This window comes from Lepidochelys kempii, chromosome 1 (assembly GCF_965140265.1).
Source record: "Lepidochelys kempii isolate rLepKem1 chromosome 1, rLepKem1.hap2, whole genome shotgun sequence".
Lineage (NCBI taxonomy): Eukaryota > Metazoa > Chordata > Testudines > Cheloniidae > Lepidochelys > Lepidochelys kempii.
The window spans coordinates 265508031-265532325 of NC_133256.1; the positions used below are offsets into that span (position 1 = coordinate 265508031).

A 24295-nucleotide genomic window follows, 5' to 3' on the forward strand; every position below is an offset into this window, starting at 1 on the left:
CGCAGGCCACCAAGATTATGGTGCTAGTAGTTGTCGGAGATTGCCCGACCCCGGCCCTGATTGATTCAGGCTGAGGCCAGACGCTAATCTGCCAAAGTTTAGGCCTCCTAGCTGACCCGCACCTGGGGATGATCTGACTGCAATGCATCCACGGTGATGTACGGCCCTACCCCAGTGCCCGAGTCTGGCTAACTGTGGATGGGGTCAAATGGCTAATGGTGCTTGGCCTAGCTCCTCGATTAGCCTACCCAGTGATCCTGGGACATGATTGGCCCGAGTTCCCAGAGGTCCTTTGCTCAAATGCCGAGAAAGGCCCTGAGGTCACCCCAGCACTAGAAGGGGGCTGCCCTGAGACCCGCTTCAAGGAGGGGGAGGAACCAGACCGCAACGGACTTGGAGGAGAGTCCAAGGACCCCCCGCCAGGGCCTGCCATTGAATCCGTGCTTAACAGTGACTTTTTCCAGGACCAAATGGAGGACCCCACCCTCAGTCGAATGTATGAGTGGCTAGCAGCCATCGATGGGACCCTGATCAATCCGTACCGGGCAAAGCTGTGGCCTCATTTTGAGTTGCATTGCGACCATCTCTATCGGGTAGAACAAGACCCCCACACTGGAGAGCTCCAGACCCAACTGCTTGTGCCTCGATGTCACCAACAAGCTGTAATGTAACTCGCCCACGACATCCTGGTTGCAGGGCACTTGGGCCAGGAAAAGTCTCTCACCTGAATTCTGACGTGGTTCAGAATTCTGAATTCACACGTGCCCGGTGTGCACCAGGAGGTGAGGAACTATTGCAGTTCCTGTCCAGAATGTCAGCCAGCTGCCCCCCCCATGGAGGCCCAAGGCCTTGTTGATCCCCATGCCCATTGTAGAAATGCCGTTCAATCAAGTGGCCGTGGACTTGGTGGGCCCCCTTCCGAAAAGCACTGATGGATTTCAGTATGTGCTGGTCATCATGAACTATGCCACCCATTTCCCAGGAGCAGTACAGCTCTGGAGCATTATCGCCCAAACCATCGCTGATGAACTCATGAAGGTCATCACTCATGTGGGAAATCCCCAGGAAATCCTCATTGACTAGGCCACCAACTTCACCTCCCAGCTGCTGCGGCAGGTTTGCGAGCTCCTGGGGATTAAGCAGCTGTGCATCTCCATCTACCACCTGCAAACCGACGGCTTGGTTGAACGGTTTAGCTACACCCTGAAGGAAATGCTGTGCAAGTTTCCCCCAGAAGACCTACGCTGGTGGGATCAGCTACTCCTGCCCTTGCTTTTGGCAGTCTGTGAGGTGCCCCAATCCTCCACAAAATTTTTTGAGCTATTGTATGGATGTTGCCTGCAGGGGGCTGCTGAACCTCATGCGAGAGATATGGGAGCAAGCCCCATCACTGACCCAGGGCCTCCTGAAGTACATCCTCCAGCTCCAGGAACGCTTCTCTCAAGCAAGAGCCCTGGCTTGGAAAAACTTGAAGGCCACGCAGGAAGCTTAGGCCCAAGCCTATAACGGGGACACCTGGCTCCACGGCTTCAAACCCGGCAATTGGGTCCTGCTCCTCCTCCTCCTTGAGCGAGTCAAAGCTACTGGCCCGTTGGCAAGGGCCCTATGAGGTGGTCCGAAAGGTCAGGCCCATCACCTTTGAGGTCAACCAGCCCGACTGGCACAAGAAAACTCAACTATATCATGTCAACCTTCTGAAGCCCTGACGGGAGTGAGAGGGGCTATTAATTAACCCTTACCCACTGGAGCCAGAGCTGGGCCCCCGTGTACTCCTGACAGAGGACCCTGTGGGACTCCAGCTCAGGGAGACACGTACCAAGGGGCAACGTAAGCAGACCCAGTGCCTCCTGCAGGTGTTTCCGTGAACCTTCACAGTCCAACCGGGCTACAGAATCCTAGTTGTTCATACCATTCAGACGGAACTTGGGGTGGTGATCCGTGAGCCAACCAGGCCCTTGCCATACCGCATGCAGCAAGTCGTTGAAGAGGAAGTACAGGCTGTTAGACCTGGGAATCATTGAACCATCACAAAGCGAATGGCGCAGCCCAGTAGTGCTGGTATCCAAGCCTGATGGAACACGGCGCTTCTGTATCAACTTCTAACGTGTCAATGCCATTTCAAAATTCAATGCATATCCGATGTCCTGTGTAGATGAACTGCTGGGCCATCTAAGGGAGGCCTGCTTCCTCACCACACTCGATCTGAGTGAAGGGTACTGGCAGATCCCCCTCAACCCAGCCTCCAGGGAAAACATCACTTTTGCCACCCCAATGGGCCTGTATCAATTTACTTAGATGCCCTTCGGCCTCCATGGGGCACTGGCCGTGTTTCAATGGCTGATGGACTGCATTCTCCAACCCCACTGAGACTATGCTGCAGCATACCTGGATGATGTGGTTGTTTACAGCCGCCATTGGAAGGACCACCTAGAGTGGGTAGCTGTGATCCTGAGGTCCCTGCAGGCAGCCGGGGTGACAGCCAATCCAAAAAAATGCCGTACTGGATGGCAAGAGACCACATATCTTGGGAACGCTATAGGGAGAGGACAAGTGAAGCCCTTCATGGGAAAGGTTCAGGCCCTGGCGGCCTGCCCGCCACCCACCATGAAGTGCTAAGTGCGCCAGTTCCTGGGACTTGCCAGCTACTATCAGCATTTTATTCCCCAATTCGCATCCATCACAAACCCCTTGACCGGGCTTTTGACCAAAGACAGCCCCCGGCATGTGGTTTGGACCCTGGCGTGCGAAGATGCCTTTTAGACACTCAAAGAGAGTCTCTGCTGTGAAGCTGTCCTATATAGCCCAGACTTTGACCGGGAGTTCATCCTCCGGACAGGTAGGACTTGGAGGTAGGACTTGGGGCCGTCCTGTCCCAGGGGATCAATGGAGAAGAATATCCGGTCTTGTATTTTAGCTGGAAATTGTTTCCATGGGAGAAGAACTACCGGTTGTAGAGAAGGAGGGCCTTGCAGTGAAATGGCCTTGTGACGCCCTTTGTTACTACCTCCCTCGGGGACCCCTTCACGTTGGTCACCAACCACACCTCGCTCCAGTGGCTGGCCAAAATGAAAAATAATAATGCAAGAATAATGCACTGGTACCTGGCACTACAGCCCTGTGCTTTTACTGTTCACCATAGGGCAGGTAAGGACTGCGGACTTTCTGTCCTGCCTGGGAGGTCTGGAAGAGTCTGGCACCGACAGGTGGGAGCCAGACTTGAGTGGGGGAATATAATGAGGTGGTGTGGTCCCCCACCACCCCGGAGAGGGACAAGCCCTTCCAGACACAAAACTGGGCGGGGCCAGAGAGCTCCGAGCCTGCCTTCAGAAGGTCAGGCACAGGACAGGAAGTAGAAAAGCATGGAGCCAGAGCTCACTTGGAGTGCAGCCACTGGACAGACTAGATGCCTCCAGCCTAGCTCCCAGCTGGGAGACCCCAGCAACCTGCAGTGGACCCAAAGGCTGGCCCGCCAGACCAATGCCTGACGCTGACCAGAGCCCAGAAGAGCTGTCAAGCCTACCCCTCACCAATTATCCTGAGGACCCCATGGTGTTTGACGCCCCCGGAGGACACCATCCTGACCCAGGTACCTCTAGAGGGGGAGTTCTGAAGTAGCTGGAGGGCAGCCGACCCTAGTCTGGCTGCAGCACTGCCAGTGCCAATGTCAGTGTGTTGCAGCCAGGATCCCCACTTACGCCGGCAGGCCTTCTGCCGCTGCTAGGGCCCTGGGCTGGGATGCAGTGGAGTGGGTGGACCTGCGTCTCCCCTGCCACCCAACTTGTGGGTGGCAGTCTCCCCCTAACTCCCCGGCCCTTTGGAGCCAAAAGCCTGGGCTTGTTGTTAACCTGGCTGAGCTCAGCCCCTGCCTAAGGGCCAGAGCCTTAGACTCATTGCTGCCCTGCCCTGACCCAGGCCTTGGGCTTGGTAATTGTAGAACTGTTGCTCAGTGCTGCCTGAGGACCTGAGCCACTGCCCACTGGCATTCACCGCCCTTGATTGAGCACATTGTTTTGTGGAATCTCCCTTGTCACTCCTGGAACTGGACTGATTCCATTACAGCAACCATGAGGACATAACGAGGCGGTGTGGTCCCCCGCCACCCTGAAGTGGGACGAGCCAGGCTAAGCCCCTCTACAGTCCCCAACAAAGGCATGGACTTTTTAATCTCCCACCCACAACCAAATTCATTGGTGGCGGATGCCGTAAATCAGAAGGGGAAACAGCCCCAATTTAAGAACACACCTCAAGACAAAGATGCCATGAGATTAGATCTTTTGGGCTGAAAAGTATACTCGTCAGTGACACTCCAATTCTGTCCAGTGAACTATACCGCCCTATTGGCGAAGTATGACCAAAACTACCACCAAAAACTCAATGAGTTCCTACCAAATATTCCGGAGGAAAAGAAGGAGCAGTTCCTTCCAAGCCATCATGATGGAGGGACAACTAGTAGCCTGAACAGCACTACAAGTTTTCCTTGATACAGCAGACACAACAAGCCGTACAATAGCTACTGCCATAGTCATGAGGAGAGCCTCCTGGCTGCGAGCCTCAGGAATCCCACGGGAACTGCAAACCAAAGTAGAGGATCTCCCGTTGGATAGGGAGAAATTATTTTAATCAAAAACAGATGATGTCCTGCACTCAATGAAGGACTCCTGTGCCACACTCCATACTTTGGGTATATATACACCCCCAAATAGACGCAGATGATTCCAACAGTATAACAGGAATCATGACAACCTGAACCAATGATTGGTTGAGGGTCGACCTCCCACAACTTCCAGAGCAAATTATATCGAATACCCAAACTTTGGGTCTCCGACTTCAACCATTTTACCTAGCATGGGCATCCATCACCACAGACAGTTGGGTGCTGGAAATAATATCAAGATATACTATCCTTTTTAACCTTCATCCCCCCTACTCACCCCACTTCCTCATCCCTCTTCAGGGTTCCTTCTCATGAGCATCTTCTGAGACAAGAAATAAACCATCTTGTACAGCTAGGTGCCATAGAACAGGTTCCAACAGAGCACAGAGGGAAAGGGTTCTACTCCCACTACTTTCTAACACAAAAGAAAAACGGAGGATGGAGACCTATCTTAGATCTCAGGAAACTCAACGAATTTGTTCAAACCCACAAATTCAAAATGGTCACACTGACGTCAATAATCCCAGCACTGGAAGACTGGTTTTCAGTCCTCAACCTACAACCTGGCTCCAGGGCAGGCTTCTCCAGAACCTGGGGACACTGGGTGCCCTGGTCAGGCACCGGCCTCCAGGTGGACTGCCTCAGAATCAGAGCTCTCAGGGCTTCCGCGGTCCCAAGCTCTGGGGAAACCTGCCAGTCCCTGTTTTATGATCTAAGACAACAATCTCACATTCATCGTATAAAGTTTTGTATCCAGCACGTGCAACAAAGAGCCAGAGAACAGTGACTGACACCCACGCCCCCGAAGTGTGCCTAGTTTTGCCTGTTCCTCCAGGAAAGTGCAACAAAATAAGATCAAGATCATGATGTGCTAGATGTCTGCCAAGTATTTGAAGTGACAGCATTGTATATTTCGGTGAACACTACTCCAGCTTTCAAAAGCAAACTAAATTTTTTCTACTGCCTTGAATTCAAATTACATTTCAAATAAACTGTAAAGAAATACAATTGGTTCAAGCAAGATTTTAAGTTCAGCACTCTCTACTTTTGAAATTACGTTGTCATTCACTTAAAACTTAAGCTCAAAAGCATTATGCTCCTGTCATACTTGTTTTGTTCTCTTAAAGTAAAAATGTGTATAGCAGAGGAAAGTAGGAGACTAGCTGCCAGCACTCACTATATTAAAGTTTCAAACATACCATAAATTCTGTGCAAAATATAAGGCCTTCTAAACCTCCTAAATCTCCTTTAAAATTTACTACTGTAATATATGACTAAGTTAGCAATAGTTACACTTTTGTTCAGCGATGTGATTCTTATAATATTATTGCACATTGATGCTATTCAGTAGTTCATTCTTCTGGCATATGCAGTTTGATCCAGTACTTATGACTGTCGATTCATCGTAGTTAACTCAGACGATTAACTAAAAAAATTAATCAAGATTAATTTTAATCTTTTAAAAGATTAAATGCAGTTTTAATCGCACTTTTAAACAATAGAATACCAATTGAAATTTATAAAATATTTTGTATGTTTTTCCTACATTTTCATATATATTGTATTCTGTGTTGTAACTGAAATCAAAGTTTATATTATTTTTATTATAAATATTTGTACTGTAAAAATTATAAACAAAAGAAATAGTATTTTTAAATTCACATCATACAAGTCCTGCAGTGCAATCTCTTTGTCGTGAAAGTGCAACTTACAGATGTAGAATTTTTTTAGTTACATAACTGCACTCAAAAACAAACCAATGTAAAACTTCAGAGCCTACAAGTCCACTCAGTCCTACTTTTTCTTTAGCCAATCGCTAAACCAACAAGTTTGTTTACATTTACAGGAGATAATGTTGCCCCCTTCTTATTTACAATGTCACCAGAAAGTGAGAACAGGCATTTGCATGGCACTTTTGTAACTGACATTGCAAGGTATTTAAGTGCCAGATATGCTAAACATTCACATGCCCCTTCATGCTTCACCCACCATTCCAGAGGACATGCTTCCATGCTGATGACGCTTATTAAAAAAGATACATTAATTAAATTTGTGATTGAACTCCTTGGGGGAGAATTGTATGTCCCCTGCTCTGTTTTACCAGCATTCTGCCATATATTTCATGTTAGAGCAATTTCGGAGGATGTACCAATGTGAGATTACTAAAGATAGCTGCATCACTTGATCCAAACTTTAAGAATCTGAAGTGCCTTCCAAAATCTGAGAGGCATGAGATGTGGAGCATGCTCTCAGAAGTCTTAAAAGAGCAACACTCTGATGCAGAAACTACAGAACCCAAACCACCAAAAAAGAAAGCTGCTTTGCATTGTTATTGAGCAAAACCTGTGTCATAAATATAAAGAGAAGGGTAAACCCCTTTAAAATCTCAGAGGAAAAATCCTCTCACCTGTAAAGAGTTAAGAAGCTAAAGGTAACCTCGCTGGCACCTGACCAAAATGACCAATGAGGAGACAAGATACTTTCAAAAGCTGGGAGGAGGGAGAGAAACAAAGGGTCTGTGTCTGTCTATATGCTGCTTTTGCCGGGGATAGAACAAGAATGGAGTCTTAGAACTTTTAGTAAGTAATCTAGCTAGGTATGTGTTACATTATGATTTCTTTAAATGGCTGAGAAAAGAATTGTGCTGAATAGAATGACTATTTCTGTCTGTGTGTCTTTTTTGTAACTTAAGGTTTTGCCTAGAGGGATTCTCTGTGTTTTGAATCTAATTACCCTGTAAGGTATCTACCATCCTGATTTTACAGGGGTGATTCCTTTACTTCTATTTCTATTAAAAGTCTTCTTGTAAGAAAACTGAATGCTTTTTCATTGTTCTCAGATCCAAGGGTTTGGGTCTGTGGTCACCTATGCAAATTGGTGAGGATTTTTACCAAATCTGTCCCAGGAAGTGGGGTGCAAGGGTTGGGAGGATTTTGGGAGGAAAGACGTGTCCAAACTACGTTTCCCAGTAAACCCAGTTAGAGTTTGGTGGTGGCAGTGGATATTCCAAGGACAAAGGATAAAATTAATTTGTACCTTGGGGAAGTTTTAACCTAAGCTGGTAAAAGTAAGCTTAGGAGGTTTTCATGCAGGTCCCCACATCTGTACCCTAGAGTTCAGAGTGGGGGAGGAACCTTGACAACAGGTAAAGCAAGCAGAGAACAGCTACCAAGAGGGATTTTACAGCTAACTATCTGGGTGCCTGTCCATCAAAGGGAGCTACCCCTCTCCTCCTCCCTCCCCCCCCCGCCCACCACACACACTTCATTTATCACGACTTGTATTCGGTGAATTGAAATATACTATTTCTTTTGTTTTTTTACAGTGCAAATATTTGTAATAAAAAATAAATATAAAGTGAGCACTGTACACTTTGTATTCTGTGTTGCAATTGAAATCAATATATTTGAAAATGTAGAAAACATCCGAAAATATTTAAATAAATGGTATTCTATTATTGTTTAACAGTGCGTTTAATCGCAATTAATTTTTTTAATAGCTTGACAGCCCTACCAGTACTATTATATATTGCTTTATATATTCATATGAATGGTATGTCATCAACAGCTGAACATGCAGAGGTTTTACAATTTTATTCTTTCAAATTTTATCATTAATAGTTAACTTGAAAATCTTCACTTGTGTCATTGAGGGCAATTCAGAAAGAGAAGTCACAGGTCTTTACTTATTTGTAGCTTAGTAGAATTTAGAAAAGTAAAATCAAAATCCTAATACTTCTATGTTTTTTCAGATTGTACTAATCATTAAAGGAATATTCATAGAATCATAACACTGGAAGGGACCTTGAGAGGTCATCTAGTCCAGTCCTCTGCCCTCAAGGCAGGACTAAGTATTAACTAGACTATCCCTGCCAAGTGTTTGTCTAACCTGCTCTTAAAAATCTTCAATGATGGGGATTCCACAACTTCCCTAGGCAATTTATTCCAGTGCTTTACTACCCTGAGAGTTAGGAAGTTAGGAACTGATTCTTCCTTCCTAAGTGGAGTACTTTGCATTTGTCCTTATTGAATTTCATCCTATTTACTTCAGACCATTTCTCCAGTTTGTCTGGATCATTTTGAATTTCAGTCCTTTCCCTCCAAAGCACTTGCAATCCCTCCCAACTTGCTATCGTCTGCAAATTTTTTGAGTGTATCTCTATGCCATTATCTAAGTCATTGATGAAGATATTGAACAGAACTGGACCTGGAACTGATCCCTGTAGTACCCCAGTCAATATGCCCTTACAGCTTTACTGTGAACTACTCTCATTTATCACCTTCTTATCTTCTAGGTGCAAACTGATTGCTTAATTATTTACTCCATTATCTTTCTGGGTACTGAAGTTAAACTGACTGGTCTGTAATTCCCTGGTTGTCCTTATTTCTCTTTTCATAGATTGGCACTATATTTGCCCTTTTCCAGTCCCCTGGACTCTCTCCCATCTTCCATTACTTTTCAAAGATAATCACTAATGGCTCAGACCAGTCAGCTCCTGGAGTATTCTAGGATGTATTTCATCAAGCCCTGGTGACTTGAAGACATCTAACTTGTCTAAGTAATTTTTAACTTATTCTTTCCCTATTTTAGCCTCTGATTCTACCTACCTATTTGGTCAAATGAAGATAACTCTGATCCAAAGAACTTAACACATTTTATTGTTGTCATAAAAGTTGCTTAATAATATTTCTAGTAATACTTAGTCATTTGTATATTTCAGATGAAGCAGATTGGTAATGAGGGCTACAACCCCACCTCTGTGGCAGAGTGGCTGGACTCCATTGAACTGGGTGACTATACCAAATCCTTTCTGATTAATGGCTATACATCGATGGACCTTGTGAAAAAAATCTGGGAGAGCGAATTAATTAATGTAAGTTGATTTATTTGTAGAATTAAAAGTCTGCTATGAACATACTTTTAAATACCCTTCGATGTATCCCATTATAAATCAAAGAGATAATATGAAAAGAAATAGCAATATAAATTGATATTCTTATACTGTTCCTATCTCTTATTTATTGTTAAAGATTACAGCAGGGGTTCTCAAACTGGGGGTCGGGACTCCTCAGGGGATCATGAGGTTATTATGGGAGGGTCATGAGCCGTCAGCCTCCATCCCCAAACCATGCTTCGCCTCCAGCATTTATAATAGTGTTAAATATAAAAAAAACGTGTTTTAAATTTATAAGGGCGGTCGCACTCAGAGGTTTGCTGTGTGAAAAGGGTCACCAATGCAAAAATTTGAGAACCGCTGCATTACAGCTTATATACCTTCAATTTTCATTTACTTGGTCCTTCTCTTAGTCATGTAACTAAATTAGTATGGTATGTCTTTGGCTTCAGGGAGACTAACAACTCTTTTAAAGTACATTTTTCCCAAAAGTATATGAAAACAAAGGTGATAACTATAAAACATATTGTCTCCAGTTTGACTGAGAAGAGTATAGCAACAATACTTGCAATAAGGTTGCTTATAATTTATTTTTTCATATACTCCGGCTAAATGAAGCATAGCTAAAACAAGCCTTGAATGTACTCAAGAAACTATGTTTAAGGAACAAAATATTTTAACTCTTCACTTCTGATTGCAACTTGTTTTCTTATCTCTCAGTTAAGATAGATTTGGTGATGCACAAATACCTGGAAGTAATTGTGAAGGTGTTATATATTGGCCGTAGACCAAGTCCAATTTTGCACTGTTATAATAACTAACTTGACAGCACATTATCATATATAACTTCCACAGAGGCTAAGGTATCTGCAACCGAATTGTTGTCTATTTGTAAAAGATGGATGCTACAACTGCTCCAAGCATCCATACAGACAGCTGAACTGGCCTGTAGGGGGTTCCCTGGATGGCAAAGACCACTTATGTCACTCGCTTTCTGCCCTCCCCACAGAAACAGAGGTACTCCTCTCCCTGGTGAAGAGGGCATTGCCATAGTGCTTCTATGCCCCATCAACCCCTGACTGCCAGAACAGTCCCTTGAGGACCATAGGCAGCCAGGCATAAGTTAGAGTAGCTGCTCTAACTTATGCTGGGGAAAACTCAATGAACTCCAGGGTTGCGGAAAGAGAGGGCATAAAGATGGTATAAAGCCATCTTCCACTATCCCCTGAGCCGCACAGAGCACAGCTCAGATGCAGCCCAGAACAGGGACTTGAAAAAAGAGAATTCATAAATTGAAAGATAAAATTATTATGTGATACAATTTCTTCTCCTCACAATGGTTCCGTGAAAATCCCATTACACGCATTTATTAACATGAAAATGGATTGATGTAAGGACCAATTTCTCCCCAGATGTTCTACACATGCATAATGCCCGTTGAATTCAATGGGTATTGTTTGAACATACCTGAAGACAGTTTAGAGGCTGATGTCCAGATCCTAGCTCTAAATGTGACCTTTTTTTAAAGTATAACTGTGAAGACTGAGGCAGAGTGAAATAAAATCTGAAAAACTTTACTTCAGAAGTTTACACAGACAAATCACCAGCACTGAGCTGAACAAGGTAATAGGTGGAGAACTTTGTTTCACAGGGCTCCCTGTCCATACTACCTATTCTAAAATAATTATGCACTCTGAACACTTTGCCAAAATCAATTGGCAACAAATTACCCTGTAGCTCCCCCCAGTGGCTCTTTAAACTTCATTAAAGGCTTCTGGCCTGATTCTGATCTCACTTAGACTAATGTAAATGAGGAGTAACTACACTGAAGTCAGTACAGTTGCACTACTGTAGAACTGGTGTACGTCAAATCAGAATAGGACCCTACAGTTGTTAAAGATTAACCTTATATCTCCTTTGAGAATTGTCCCTGCTCATTCCCACTTTGGCAGACACCATCCTTGATGCCATCAGCTCTAGAATTATTTGAAAAGCAATAACTCTTGTAGCTGCCCACCTCTTACCCACCAAACTGAACACTGCAGATTAATGGTTTCATGGTTTCTGTGTATATATAAGTATATATAAGTTTCATGGTCTCTGTGTATATATAATGTCTTCTGCAGTTTCCACAGTATGCATCCGACGAAGTGAGTTGTAGCTCACGAAAGCTCATGCTCAAATAAATTGGTTAGTCTCTAAGGTGCCACAAGTACTCCTTTTCTTTTTGCGAATACAGACTAACACGGCTGTTACTCTGAAAACTGCAGATTAAGTTATTCAAGATTTCTTACCCTAACAGTTCTCAGGTCCTAACCTTCTGCCATAAGCAGCAGAGGCTCAGAAGTGTCATCTCAGTCTATTCAATGTATATTTTACTAATTTCTTTTCTCTTTTGTTCTTTTCTTGTTAATTATTGTAGGTTAGCCTATTAACAACTGTACAAAAATATAATTCAGTTAGCAAACTTATAATTTAGGTAAGTATCTACTGTTGTGTGCAGTTGTCATTTCCGATCTTTTTTCTCAGAAATCAACACAAATATTGGGTTTTAGGCATTGTGCATCCTACTAAAAAAAGATGTCCATCTCAGACCAACACGTCTGCTGTTTGAATTGCTTGTAAGAAGGGTCCACCACAAGCAGTTGTTTAGTATATACTGGCTTCACCTTGGGCCATACAAACCAGGAATTTATAACAAAAATTTTCTCAATGAAAGAAACTGTAAAGGCAGAATCCTATAATTCTGGAACTATAGTTTCTGTTTTAATAAGTCAAAGCCCAAGTACTTGAAAGAGAGCAAAGAATCAGATCTGAAGCTCTAAAATCAATTCAAAATATTCTCAGTTGTGCTGTCCTCAACTGTGAAGTTCCAGAAGCATGATATCAAGAAGAAGCACTTCATTGAGCCCAGCACAAATATCCAATAACAAATATATTAGAGACTGCAGCTCTGAGCACCTCTTAATGTTGTCTCCAAGTGTATCCAGTGGAGTCTTTGAATCTGAACCCCTCCTTGGCTCTGTGTAAAGTATCTTTGAGTTCTCACTTAGTGCTTCATTCCTTTAAGTCTATGGGAAGCCCTTGGTGCTTTCTGAGAGGTGAACATTCTTCATCCTACTTTTCTATGTCAGATCTCTGTGTCAACATCTGTTTCTAAACCTGAGGCTCAAATTCATGAATCTTTAGGTTCTGCCTCTGTTCCATAACAATAATATTAAGTGTATGATATGAGTCTGAGATCAGTAGCCTCATCTGTTATCTTATGTCGCTCATGATTGTATTCCTCAACTTCCACGTGAGGTACTGGTCAAGTAGTTGCTTCTTTGAGTGACTGCACACATCCATTCCACTGTAGGTGTGTGCACGCCTTATGCACGGTTGGAGATTTTTCACTCAGCAATACCGGTCAGAGCAGCCCTCTCTGCGTTGTGGCACTGCACACAAGTATAAAGGGCAGAGCCACCCCTGATCACCCTCTCAGTTCCCTCCTACCACCAGTGATGGTTGTTGGAGCTGCTATCCTTGCATTTGCAATTGTTACTCTATTTAGTGTACATAGTACCTGTAGTGTTAATTTTAGTGTAATTTAGAGTCTTTGTACATAGTATAGATATAAGAGTAAATTTAGATAAGTATTTAGTAGTGTGAAGTCACCAGTTCCCATCTGAGTATCAGCACTGGACTCACGCCTTATGTAAGTCTTCAGAATATTTGGTGAAAGCCCCGAGTGGAGGCAAGGACATGGAGTCACTCAAAGAAGAGAAACTCCAAGGCACAGTCTTTAAGCCAAGAGGGGTTGCTGACTTCAGAGCCTAGGAAACTTCCACTGAAACCAATTCCTGAAGTGCTGACAGAACATTACCACAGAGCCAAGAGCCCTTTCTAGAGCTGTCTACTCCCAAGGCTTTTGAGGCAGCTCAAGAATTATAGAACCTGTTGGTACTGGTCGCCCCAGCTACTTAGCACGCCCACCTGGTATTGGCATCTGGCATACACACTTCAGTGGTTCTGGCTCCAGCCCCAATGCACCATTCAGTACAGGAGGCTGCTAAAACAGCAATGATCTTGCCAGTACTTCATTTTCATACTCAGAACTGCTCTCCCCTGTACTGACAAAATCAGATCCCCCTTGGTCTGAGGGAGTGGACTTCTCACCAAATTCTGAGGTCAGCTCTTATGTATCTCACCCCAGATATGTTCAGCAGCCCCAGTGGGGTGCCTGCCTACTGTGGTACCAGCCACAGCCTCAGCATTCCAAGGACCAAGGGCCCATACCTAATTGTCCACCCTCCATATCAATGGCCCTTTTGGAACCTTGGGGCTTCCCTCCACAATCTAGAGCATCTCTGCTCCCCCCCCTTGTCTTACTCCATCGGTTAGGTGTCAGGAGTATCTACAACAGGTTACTATCTGCCCACCCCCATTACCAGCAACAGTACTGTGCATGCGGAATTGCATCTTCTGGATTCTCCTGTGGATGACTCAGAGAAGGCTTGACCTCAACTTAGCTTTCTTTTCTTCATCTCCTGATGAGGTGGTAATAACAGAGTTTGCTTCTCTCTCTCCCGCTCCTGACAATTACAGAGCTCATCAGAGCTTGTTTAGGAGGATGGCTGCAACTCAGGATATCCAACCAGGAGAGATGCAGAAAAAGTCACATGGGTTGATTGACATTTTAGCCTGGTCAGGACCCTCTAGGATAGCTCTCTCTATTAATGAGGCTATCCTGAAGCCTGACAGGGCATTATGGCAGACCTCATCTTCTACACCTCTTATTTCAAAAAAAGGTGGAGAGAAGATTTAATGTCCCTTCATAGCGGTTTGAACATTTTTTATACCCATCTCCTCCTTTCTACCCAGTAGTCTCAGCTGCTAATGAAAAAGAGACAGTTGACACCAGGTCTCAATGCCAAAAGGGAAAAGAGCAAAGAAGCTGGACCTCTTTGGAAGGAAGCTTATTCCATATGAGATTTATAGCTTAGAATCGTGAACCATCATGTTCTGCTGGGTCAGTATGATTTTAGCCGGTGGGATGGGTTCCTGAAATTTAAGGACAGGCTTCTGGACAAGGCAAAGCAAGAGTTCAGTGCTATGATGGAGGAGGGCAAGCTAGTTGCCAGAACAACCTTACAGGCAAGTCTAGATGAGGCAGATGCTATGGCTTGAGTTATGACTTCCTCATCACTATATGGCATTCCTCTCAGTGGCAGTCATCAAATCTTCCCCAGAGGTGCGACCAACCATCACACACTTCCCATTTGAAGGCTCCTTGCTTTCTGAAAAAACTGACGAGAGGCTACGTAGTCTTAAGAATTCAAGAACAATCCTTAAGTTTCTGATGATTTATACACCAGCAACAACAACAAAAAAAGCTGTTCTGCCCTAGCAGTCCCAATAGTTTCCACTTTTCATGCCTCGTACCCAGACCTGTCCTGAAAGAGGAGCAAAAGTTACAAGAGGGTCCTCCATCTCTTCTGTAGCAGCCAGTTCATCTAAAGACAGGTTTCAGAGTAGCAGCCATGTTAGTCTGTATCCGTAAAAAGAAAAGGAGTACTTGTGGCACCTAAGAGACTAACAAATTTATTAGAGCATAAGCTTTCATGAGCTACAGCTCATTTCATCGGATGCATTCAGTGGAAAATATAGTGGGGAGATTTTATATACACAGAGAACATGAAACTGTACAGACTGTAACAAGAGTGATCAGGAAAGGTGAGCTATTACCAGCAGGAGAGCAGGGTGGCGGGGGGGTTGGACCTTTTGTAGTAATAATCAAGATGGGCCATTTCCAGCAGTTGACAAGAACAGTAGGGGGGGAAATAAACAAGGGGAAATAGTTTTACTTTGTGTAATGACACATCCACTCCCACTCCTTATTCAAGCCTAAGTTTATTGTATCCAGTTTGCATATTAATTCCAATTCAGCAGTCTCTCATTGGAGTCTGTTTTTGAAGATCTTCTGTTGAAGAATTGCCACTTTTAGGTCTGTAATTGAGTGATCAAAGAGATTGAAGTGTTCTCCAACTGGTTTTTGAATGTTATAATTCTTGACGTCTGATTTGCGTCCATTTATTCTTTTACATAGAGACTGTCCAGTTTGGCCAATGTACATGTCAGAGGGGCATTGCTGTCACATGATGGCATATATCACATTGGTAGATGTGCAGGTGAACGAGCCTCTGATAGTGTGGCTGATGTGATTAGGCCCTATGATGGTGTCCCCGGAATAGATATGTGGACACAGTTGGCAACGGGCTTTGTTGCAAGGATAGTTTCCTGGGTTAGTGTTTTTGTTGTGTGGTGTGTGGTTGCTGGTGAGTATTTGCTTCAGGTTGGGGGTCTGTCTGTCTAAGCAAGGACTGGCCTGTCTCCCAAGATCTGTGAGAGTGATGGGTCATCCTTCAGGATAGGTTGTAGATCCTTGATGATGCGACAAACTCATCCTCTTGACAAACATTTTTACCCATTGGTTGAGAGCAGTCTGCCACTCCCCAGAGTACCATCTTTCTCCACCCCAATATTTTCCAATCACCTGTCCCACTTTCTAAGTGCTTGGTCCCACATCACATCACTGGGACATACCCTACAATTTGTTTCTATCCCTCCTTCTCACCACCCTTTCCTATCCCTTTTCAGGAACACACTCACAAGAATGTACTACTTTAGGACTCTAGTCTTTTCTCCTTGTGAGGGCCGTAGAAGAAATTCCCATCTTGCTCAGGGGGAAGGGATTTTATTCCTGGTATTTCCTAATCCTGAAAGCAAAGTAAGGGGTTATCAGGCCTATTTTAGATGTAAAACACATAAATGAGTTCCTTAAGAAAATAAAATTTCAGATAGTCACTCTAGCTTCTATTACCCCATCTCTAGATCCTTTAGATCTTTAGACAATTTAGACCTTGTCTAGATCAAAGGTTTGTGGGAGACTCCCCACATGGATTTATTTGCAACAAATAAAAATGTCAACTTTTGTTTTTTCCTGGGCAGGCCACAGCCCTCCTCCTATCCTGGTCAAAGAGTCTGCTGTCTGCTTTCCCTCCAATTCCACTCCTACCCAAGGTCTTGGCCAAAGTCAAACATGATCATGCTCACTTTATACTAATAGCCCCAGAGTGGCCCCATCAGCATTAGTTCTCGACTCTGTTAGCCCTATCTGTCAGACCTCCACTGTCACTCCCATGAGATGTAGATGTGATCTCCCAGGACCCCAGCCACCTCCTTCATCCCAACCTGGAGGTTCTTCACCTGACATCATGGATACTTCATGGCTGAAACCCTTGGAAGGAGGTTGCTCTAAGGGAGTGCAGGAAGTTCTTCTACACAGTAGAGAGCCTTCAACTAGAACTACTTGATAAATGGAAAAGATTCTCCATGTGGTTCACACAGAAAGGCATTTCCCCAGCTAGAGCACCTATTCATTGTATATTGGATTGTCTCTTGTTTTTGAAAAGAAGGTTAGCGGTTAATTCCATCAGAGTCCAGATGGCAGCTATTTCAGCTTTTTACCCTCCCATGGATAACTGATTGCTTTTTTCAACCCCTATGTCCATCAGATTTCTGAAGGGTTTGGACAGATTATATCCACAGGTTCACAGTCTGATCTCCCCGTGGAACTTAAATTTAGTTCTAGTGAAGTTGAAGGGCCCCCCTGTTGAGCCACTAGCAGCCTGTTCTTTGTTACACCTTTCTATAAAGGTGGCTTTCTTGGTTGCAGTTACCTTAGCCAGGAGAGCAGGGAAATTGTGAGCCTAAGTATCAGAACCTTATATGATCTTCTTTAGAGATGATTTTTTCCTACTTCACCCAAAGTTCTCAACTAAAGTGGATTCCAGTTTTCACATTAACCAAGCATGTATATTTGCCAGCTCCCTTTTCAAAGCCTCTTTCGAGTAAAAGTAAAGAAAAACTTCATACTCTAGATGTTAGAAGAACTTTAACTTTTTACCTGGATCAGACTAGGCCATTTAGGTCTTCATCACAGCTGTTCACTGAGGGTTTGGACAGAATAAAGGGCCATCCAGTATCCATCAAAAGGATCTCTTCCTGGATTTCCAGATATATTCATCTTGCTACTGACTGGCTGGTATTGTACCACCAGGTAGATTGTTGGCTAATTTGACCGGGTTGTAGGCAGCTTCTATGGCCTTTCTGGCTCATGTGTTCATCTTGGATATTTGTAAGGCAGCAACCTACTCATTGATCAATATGTTTGCCTCTCACTAGGCCATCTCTTATCAGTCTAGAGATGATGCTAGATTTAGACAGGTGATACTACAGTCCCTGTTCACTACAGTCCCTGTGGACTCCAAAGCAGCCTCCAGTTCAAAGTACTTTTGAGTCACCTATGGAGGAACGGACATGTGCAATCATTCAAAGACGAAGAAACAGTTACTAACCTTTTTCTGGAATTGTTCATTTTGAAATGTGTTGCACATGTCCATTCCACATTGTTCCTTCCTTCCTCTCTCTATCGGAGTCTTTCTGGTAGGAAGGAACTGAGAAAGGTCAGTGATAGCTCCATGCTTTATATCTTCATGCAGTGGAGCGAGACAGCAGAGGACACCCATGCTGCCCTGACGGGTACTGCTGAGGGAAAAAATCTCCAGTAACTGTGCCTGAAGCATGCACACACCTACAGTGGAATGAACATGTGCACCACAGCTCAAAGAACAACAGGTACAGAAAAAGGTCAGTAACTATTTCTGTCCATTTGAAGGGACAGACTTATTCAACACAAAGACAAATGATTTTTTTTTTTTGCAAAGCAGAAGTAGGTTAGAACTGTCAGACCTCTGAATTTTACTGTCTTGCTACAGAGCAGCTCTTATTCTGGTTCCAACATTAGTTCTAGCAACCCCAGAGCAATTGTCATTGGGGTTACTATACCCAACAAAATGGATATTCTAAGAAAGCCTAAAGAGGAGGGCAGTTTGAGTCTTTGTCTGCAATAGAGGCCAACCCATTTAGCTACTCTAGTTCCTCACTCCATCTTGCTGGCACAAAGCAACTATTTTGATATGCAACTTAACAGCTATGACCTAATGCCTGCTACGGTGTCTGTTATTCTTTCCTTAACCTTTTCAAAATTCTCTCTCATTCCCTTGCACCATGGAGTAGAATTACTTCAAATAGTTTAATCTTTGAAATCACAGGGAAGAAAGCACTATTCACTTCTTCATGCTGGCTTCCAACTTCCTTCCCTATCCTCTTTTCCAGGGACCCTAACTCTGTGAGTTAGACTCTGTTAGATTCACTTCTCCTACATTGGGATCAAAGATTTATGACAGCCTCCCAATCCTCCTCTATTGTGAATTTCTCAGGATGGTGAGATAGGACAGAGCTCACATTGTTTTAACAGCCCGACCTCGGCTTGTCAGGCATAGTACTGAGTTCTCCTTGCTCTGAAAATGGAGTTTCCAGTGTTTGTGCTCTTACCTTTCAGATTTCCTAGTCCATGAGCAAAGTGAAATTCTATATCCAGATTTAGGTTCACTTTATCTAGCTTGGGTGAATGTTTAGACCTTTTCTAGAACTCAGTCTGGCTTTCTGAAAAAGGTTAAGCACATTCTTCTGAAATTGCCTAATTTGTCTAAAATGATGACCTATGCTTTCAAGTGGAAATGCTTTTCCATGTAGATTAATAACAAAATGTTCCTTGCTCTTGCTCAGTGTCTTTTATTCCGAACTACTGATTCTCCCTGAAGAAATCTTGTTCATCTTTCATCTAGATTCGTTTATCTAGCAGCCACAGCAGCAGTATTCCGACACTACAAGAATATTCTGCTTCCATACATTCTAAATGATTTCCTATATGGATGATTCATCTTTATCTTTATTGTACATAATCATTTAGCTTCAAGTGTTCTTAAATTTAATTCTTACCAGATTTGTATCTCCATAGTTTGAGCCTATGGGGAGTGTTCTTTATACCATCTCTCCCAAATTGCATTGTTGGTTTAAATTATTTCCACAAGGTGGGTAAGAGAAATTCAGGCACTTATGTCAGATTGATCTTTCACAGACATCAGCAAGGAGGAGATGGTGTTACTTTAAGGATGAATTTAGGGTGATAATATATTTTTACAATTTCTCTTGAATTCATCTACTAATTTCCCACTCTTTTTCCCAGAATCACAAAGCTTGCCTGAGAAAGCCAGACTGCACAAATGAAGTTTTAAGAGCTGTAGGCTACCATTTGAAAAATTTGAACAAGAACAAATCTTTTAAAAAACCAGCTGTTTATTATTTTTGAAGCGAACTCAAGGAAGGAAGTAATCTCTTTTCAGATATTTTCAATAGGGATCACAATCTGCAGAGATTTTCAAAATGAATCTTGCTCTGTGCCCAGATTTGCTATGACCGGGTAGGTGTCCCACTAAGCAGTGTCAGTCTACTCCTGTAGAGCAAAGGCAGGTTCCACAGCTTGACTGAAAAATGCAAACCATATACAGCTAAATTTTGTACAGCTGCTATATGGTTATTCAGCTTTGCTCTCTCTATTCTGGGCCTAGATGAGATGCTTTTTTTCTCTTTTTTTTTTCTTATTTTTTTTCTTTTTTTTTTCTTTTTTTTTTTTGTGGAGAGTATTCCATCAATCACCCTTCAATTAAGAACATGAGTTCTTCTATGGCTATTTTTACTGCTTAATCTCCCAAAAGTGCCATCTTCAGAGGCAATTCTGGAAGGAAAATGAAAGATTTTTTTACCAGTTACTTACCAACAACAGGCATTCTCAGACAATATTACCTCCTGTGCTATATTTCAAAATAGTTAAAAGAAACTGAGAATGTTTGGAGGCACAGCCCTTTAGACTCTCTCAGGACATTCATTTCTGACTGCAAAGGTTGCAATTGCTTTTCAAATGATTGCAGGACTTTTGGTGCTGAGAAATGCTTTCAAGATTGTGGGACTTGTGTAAGTAATAGTCTCTGGGAACTCAAGTTATTGGTAAGAAACTTTCCTGTTAAAAATTATGGGAGTTTGATGAAAATTTTTTTTCTTTCAGATAACTTAAGAGCTCAGAGAATTCTGTCTGCTTTTATGTGGAACTCCTTCCAGATGTTTAGGAGTTTTTCTCTAGTTTCTGCAGGTTTCAGACAACAGCATGTGCATCGTCAGAACAGAGTCAAATTAGCCAAAGTTGGGCTCTGTGAATATGGACTTATAACAAATATATGTAGTTAAAAGTTAATAGATATCAGAGCTAGTTTAGTGACAGTATTTTAAATTTAGGCAGGTAACTTTAGGAGAGGCAGCCATTTTGATGTCCTTGGTTGGGAGTTCTGCTCTGATTCAAATTTTGCATTGTGATCATATGGATACATACATTTTTGCTTGTTAAGAAGGTTTGGTTCTCTATTAACATTTTACACATTTGGGGCCTGATTGAAAGCCCACTAAAATCAATAGGAATCTTTCCACTTACTTCACTAGCATTTCAATCAGGCCTTTCCTGAAGGGCTGTGGTGGATATGGACATGATATACTACTGTTAGTGGTGTTTTTTTTTCTAGAAGTCATGCTTTTAACATACAGTCACAGTACTTGTCCCACAGGGCTTTTACTCAATGGAATGCACCAATTTCACACTCCAGTAAATGATGGTGGAAGAAAGTGCAGAAGGCTCAGCGAAACCCATTCACACTCACCCCTGTACAGGGGTCAACCACAGTCTTTGTATTCCCAGGGTGCAATGTCCAGGATAATTTAGAATAGGTGATAGTGCTTGATTCTGCAAAAGGGGTGAGATGCATGCGAGGCCATAGACTGACCCCTTTATATACCAAGCACAATTTAGCCACAATGCCTTCAGATGCTGCTGCTTTGTGGGGTTGGGTGGGTTGTATTACATGATCACACGCTATGGCTTAAATGTCATAAAAGAGTCCTTATGGTCTAGAACTTATTTTCGCTTCATCTTATTAAGTTGCCTCTTTGAATCCAGGATACCCACAACTACATTAAATTAATACTTAAACCCATCAAAACAAGGTATGTAGATCTGAAACGCATATTTTTTCTTCCACTTTTCTCCCAACCTGCTTGTTTTTGAAAATATGAAAAGCTCTTGCAGAATACCCTACAAAGCGTTTTTTAAAAAATTTCCATTCACACTTTATTTTTAGATGGTATTTGTTTCTTCTTATCTCTGCTTGAATGCCGCCGCACTAGTAATGTATGGGGCAGAGCCAGCATAGTAGCATTGAGGGAAATGAGACTGGGTCCATCAGAGGTTAGACCGAGAAGTGACATTTCCCAGCTCTCACTCACACACTTTTGGCTCTGACCCTCCCTACCAGCAGGTTCCTTCTCATTCAAATCCCGGACTATTGCCGCCTCCTCCCCCAAGTATCTCTTTGATTTAGAAGGAGATAATATAAACACAGCCACTTTTCACCCGTTAACTCAACAGTTTCCCCTGTTTTAAATAGTAGAGCCTAATTCAGATTGTAATGAATGCTTTGCAATTTTTTCCAGTAGTAAGAATTTCAAAAGACACTTTATTTATTTTGCACTCCTATAATTTAAAGGAAGTCTATCAAAGGCCCAGAATGTAACCTAACTATTTTCAGTACTTTACAATTGTGATTTGTGATCTTGAAAAGTCTGCAAACAAGTCATTTTGTTCAGCTGTTCCAGTGTAGTACGTATATTGGACTCTTGGTTGCACCCAGCTGTGCTAGATCTTCAAAGATTACAGCCAATGTGAAATGACTGAACCTGTCTATTCTTCTGGGTAGATGTATATGATAGTTATATTAGGAACCAGGTATTTCTTGCCTGTCTAGTTATTATGGGAATTTTTAAAGATTTCTAGCAGGCAGCATGAGTTACTGTTCTTTCAGCTACTAGTTATGTAGTCTATATATAGAGGTGATTAGCACATGTAAGAAATTCCTTTCGGTTGCATTTTGAGATGTTTATATATAAATAACCCGAAATACATACATCCACATGTGGGTATATATGTAAATAACCTCGAGTCTGAAACAAAGAATTCATGTATATGATTGATTTGGAGAAATGTATAGGGGGAAAAGATTCAAAATTCATTCAAATACATGCTCCCAGCTTGTCTGTTTGCAAACACCTGCTATATAGTATAAATAGTGGGACCACATACCTATAGTTAGGCAGTTTTTTGTGGATGTTTGACAATAGGATGGTTACTCATACACATAAAACATCACATTTGCAATCACATTTTCATAACACTGCAAAGGAATTGAATGACTTTTCTTGGCATGTTTTTTTTCTTCGTGAGTCTAAGCTGTGTGTATGAATTTGCTCTATATCTCCTGGGAGTAAGAAAATTCTATTGCATATATTAAATTAATTTGGTGCAATATGGTGCAACTGTAAATCCAAATGACAACTAGTTCTTTTTGAAATAGTGTTAGTAATATGTTGTGTTCAATAAGCAAATTGTATGAAAACTATGTATACTGTAATTTGTTTCCCCATCCCCCATTTAGTTATGTGTTTAACATGTCCAGGATATGTACTGAGATCCTCAAAGATCTTTGTATTGTACTGGGTTGTTTTTTAGTTTGGGGTTGTTGTTTTTTGTGGGGGGAGGGGCTCTGTTGTGCAAGGACGGAAGTGCTCAGCTACTGTAGTCATATAGGTCAATTTCTTCTATTGGATCTTGCCTTTGGTCATGGAAAAGGATTCCTTCTAGAATCCTTTTCTTCCCACTTGGAATAATGGTAATGGCCTTATCAGTCACTGAGTCCTTGAACATCTATAGTTGTTGCTGGTTTTTCAAAAGCTATTGTTATGCTTTTAATATTGCTGTCTTCTGCCAGATGTCCTATTGGAAGTTAACAATACTTGATATCCCGCAGTCATGTGTCTAATGTGGCAACAAGTTACTTCACTACCTTTGGATTCTCTGCTGAGGTTATGCTTGTTTTATGAACATCCTTCACTGACAGTATCTCCTGCGAACTGTGATTGCCTCACCTGTTGTCTGGCCTGATACACAAACTGTTTATCCTGCTCTTGATGGTAATACAAAACACCTTCTAAATATATCAGCAACTTCAGCCTATGCTGTTTCTAAGTGAAAGTTAGGATACTGGAAAAATTGCCAGGGCTTGCACAAGTTTTCCCCTGCACTACCATCTGCTCCCACTTCATCTTGGATCTCAACAAGGCTCAGATTCAGGGGAAAGTGGGTGGAAAAATAGTTCCTTTGATTAATAAGTAGTTTGTTCAGTTTTACAATATACATAGGAGTAAAACAGAAGGTAGGGAACATTTCCACTGTGGATCTCATCAAAAGTATAAATAGTTTGCTGATGAAATAGTGAATTTCTTATCTATCTTGTGCAATTCTTCTTCAGAAGCTAATTAATGAGACAATATATGTAAATATAACATAATCAGTTTCCCACTATATTTAATATTCTTTGGAGTTTATCAGTTTAATAAAAATGGTTCACTCTTTCTGATAAAAGTTACAAATAACATGACCATTATAACATGTTTGATTCAGCAAACCTTGTAATTGAAAATGTCATATTTCTTTAAATTAAATTTAAAAATTTCACAGGGAAATTGAAAACTAAGATCTTCAGTAACATAACCATGCCTTATAACAATGCCTCCTACTCATCTCCTGATAGGCAAATGTTTGTTTTTATATTAGGACTGTTTTAAAGACAAGTTACAATTTTTTTTCCTGTCTTTCCTTAACACCTCCACTCTTTCTAAAACACGTTACAGTCAGGTACTGAAAC

General features: G+C 42.4%; 1 protein-coding gene across 12 annotated transcripts in view; it reads left to right on the top strand.

Annotated features, from left to right (window-relative positions):
• ANKS1B (ankyrin repeat and sterile alpha motif domain containing 1B) overlaps window positions 1–24295 on the top strand; it is a 746995-nt gene that overhangs the window by 487624 nt on the left and 235076 nt on the right. For all 12 annotated transcript variants that reach the window (XM_073327431.1, XM_073327436.1, XM_073327427.1 and 9 more), the window contains one exon: window positions 9375–9527. In XM_073327431.1, the coding sequence (XP_073183532.1) occupies window positions 9375–9527 (153 nt within the window). The remainder of the gene's footprint in view (window positions 1–9374; window positions 9528–24295) is intronic.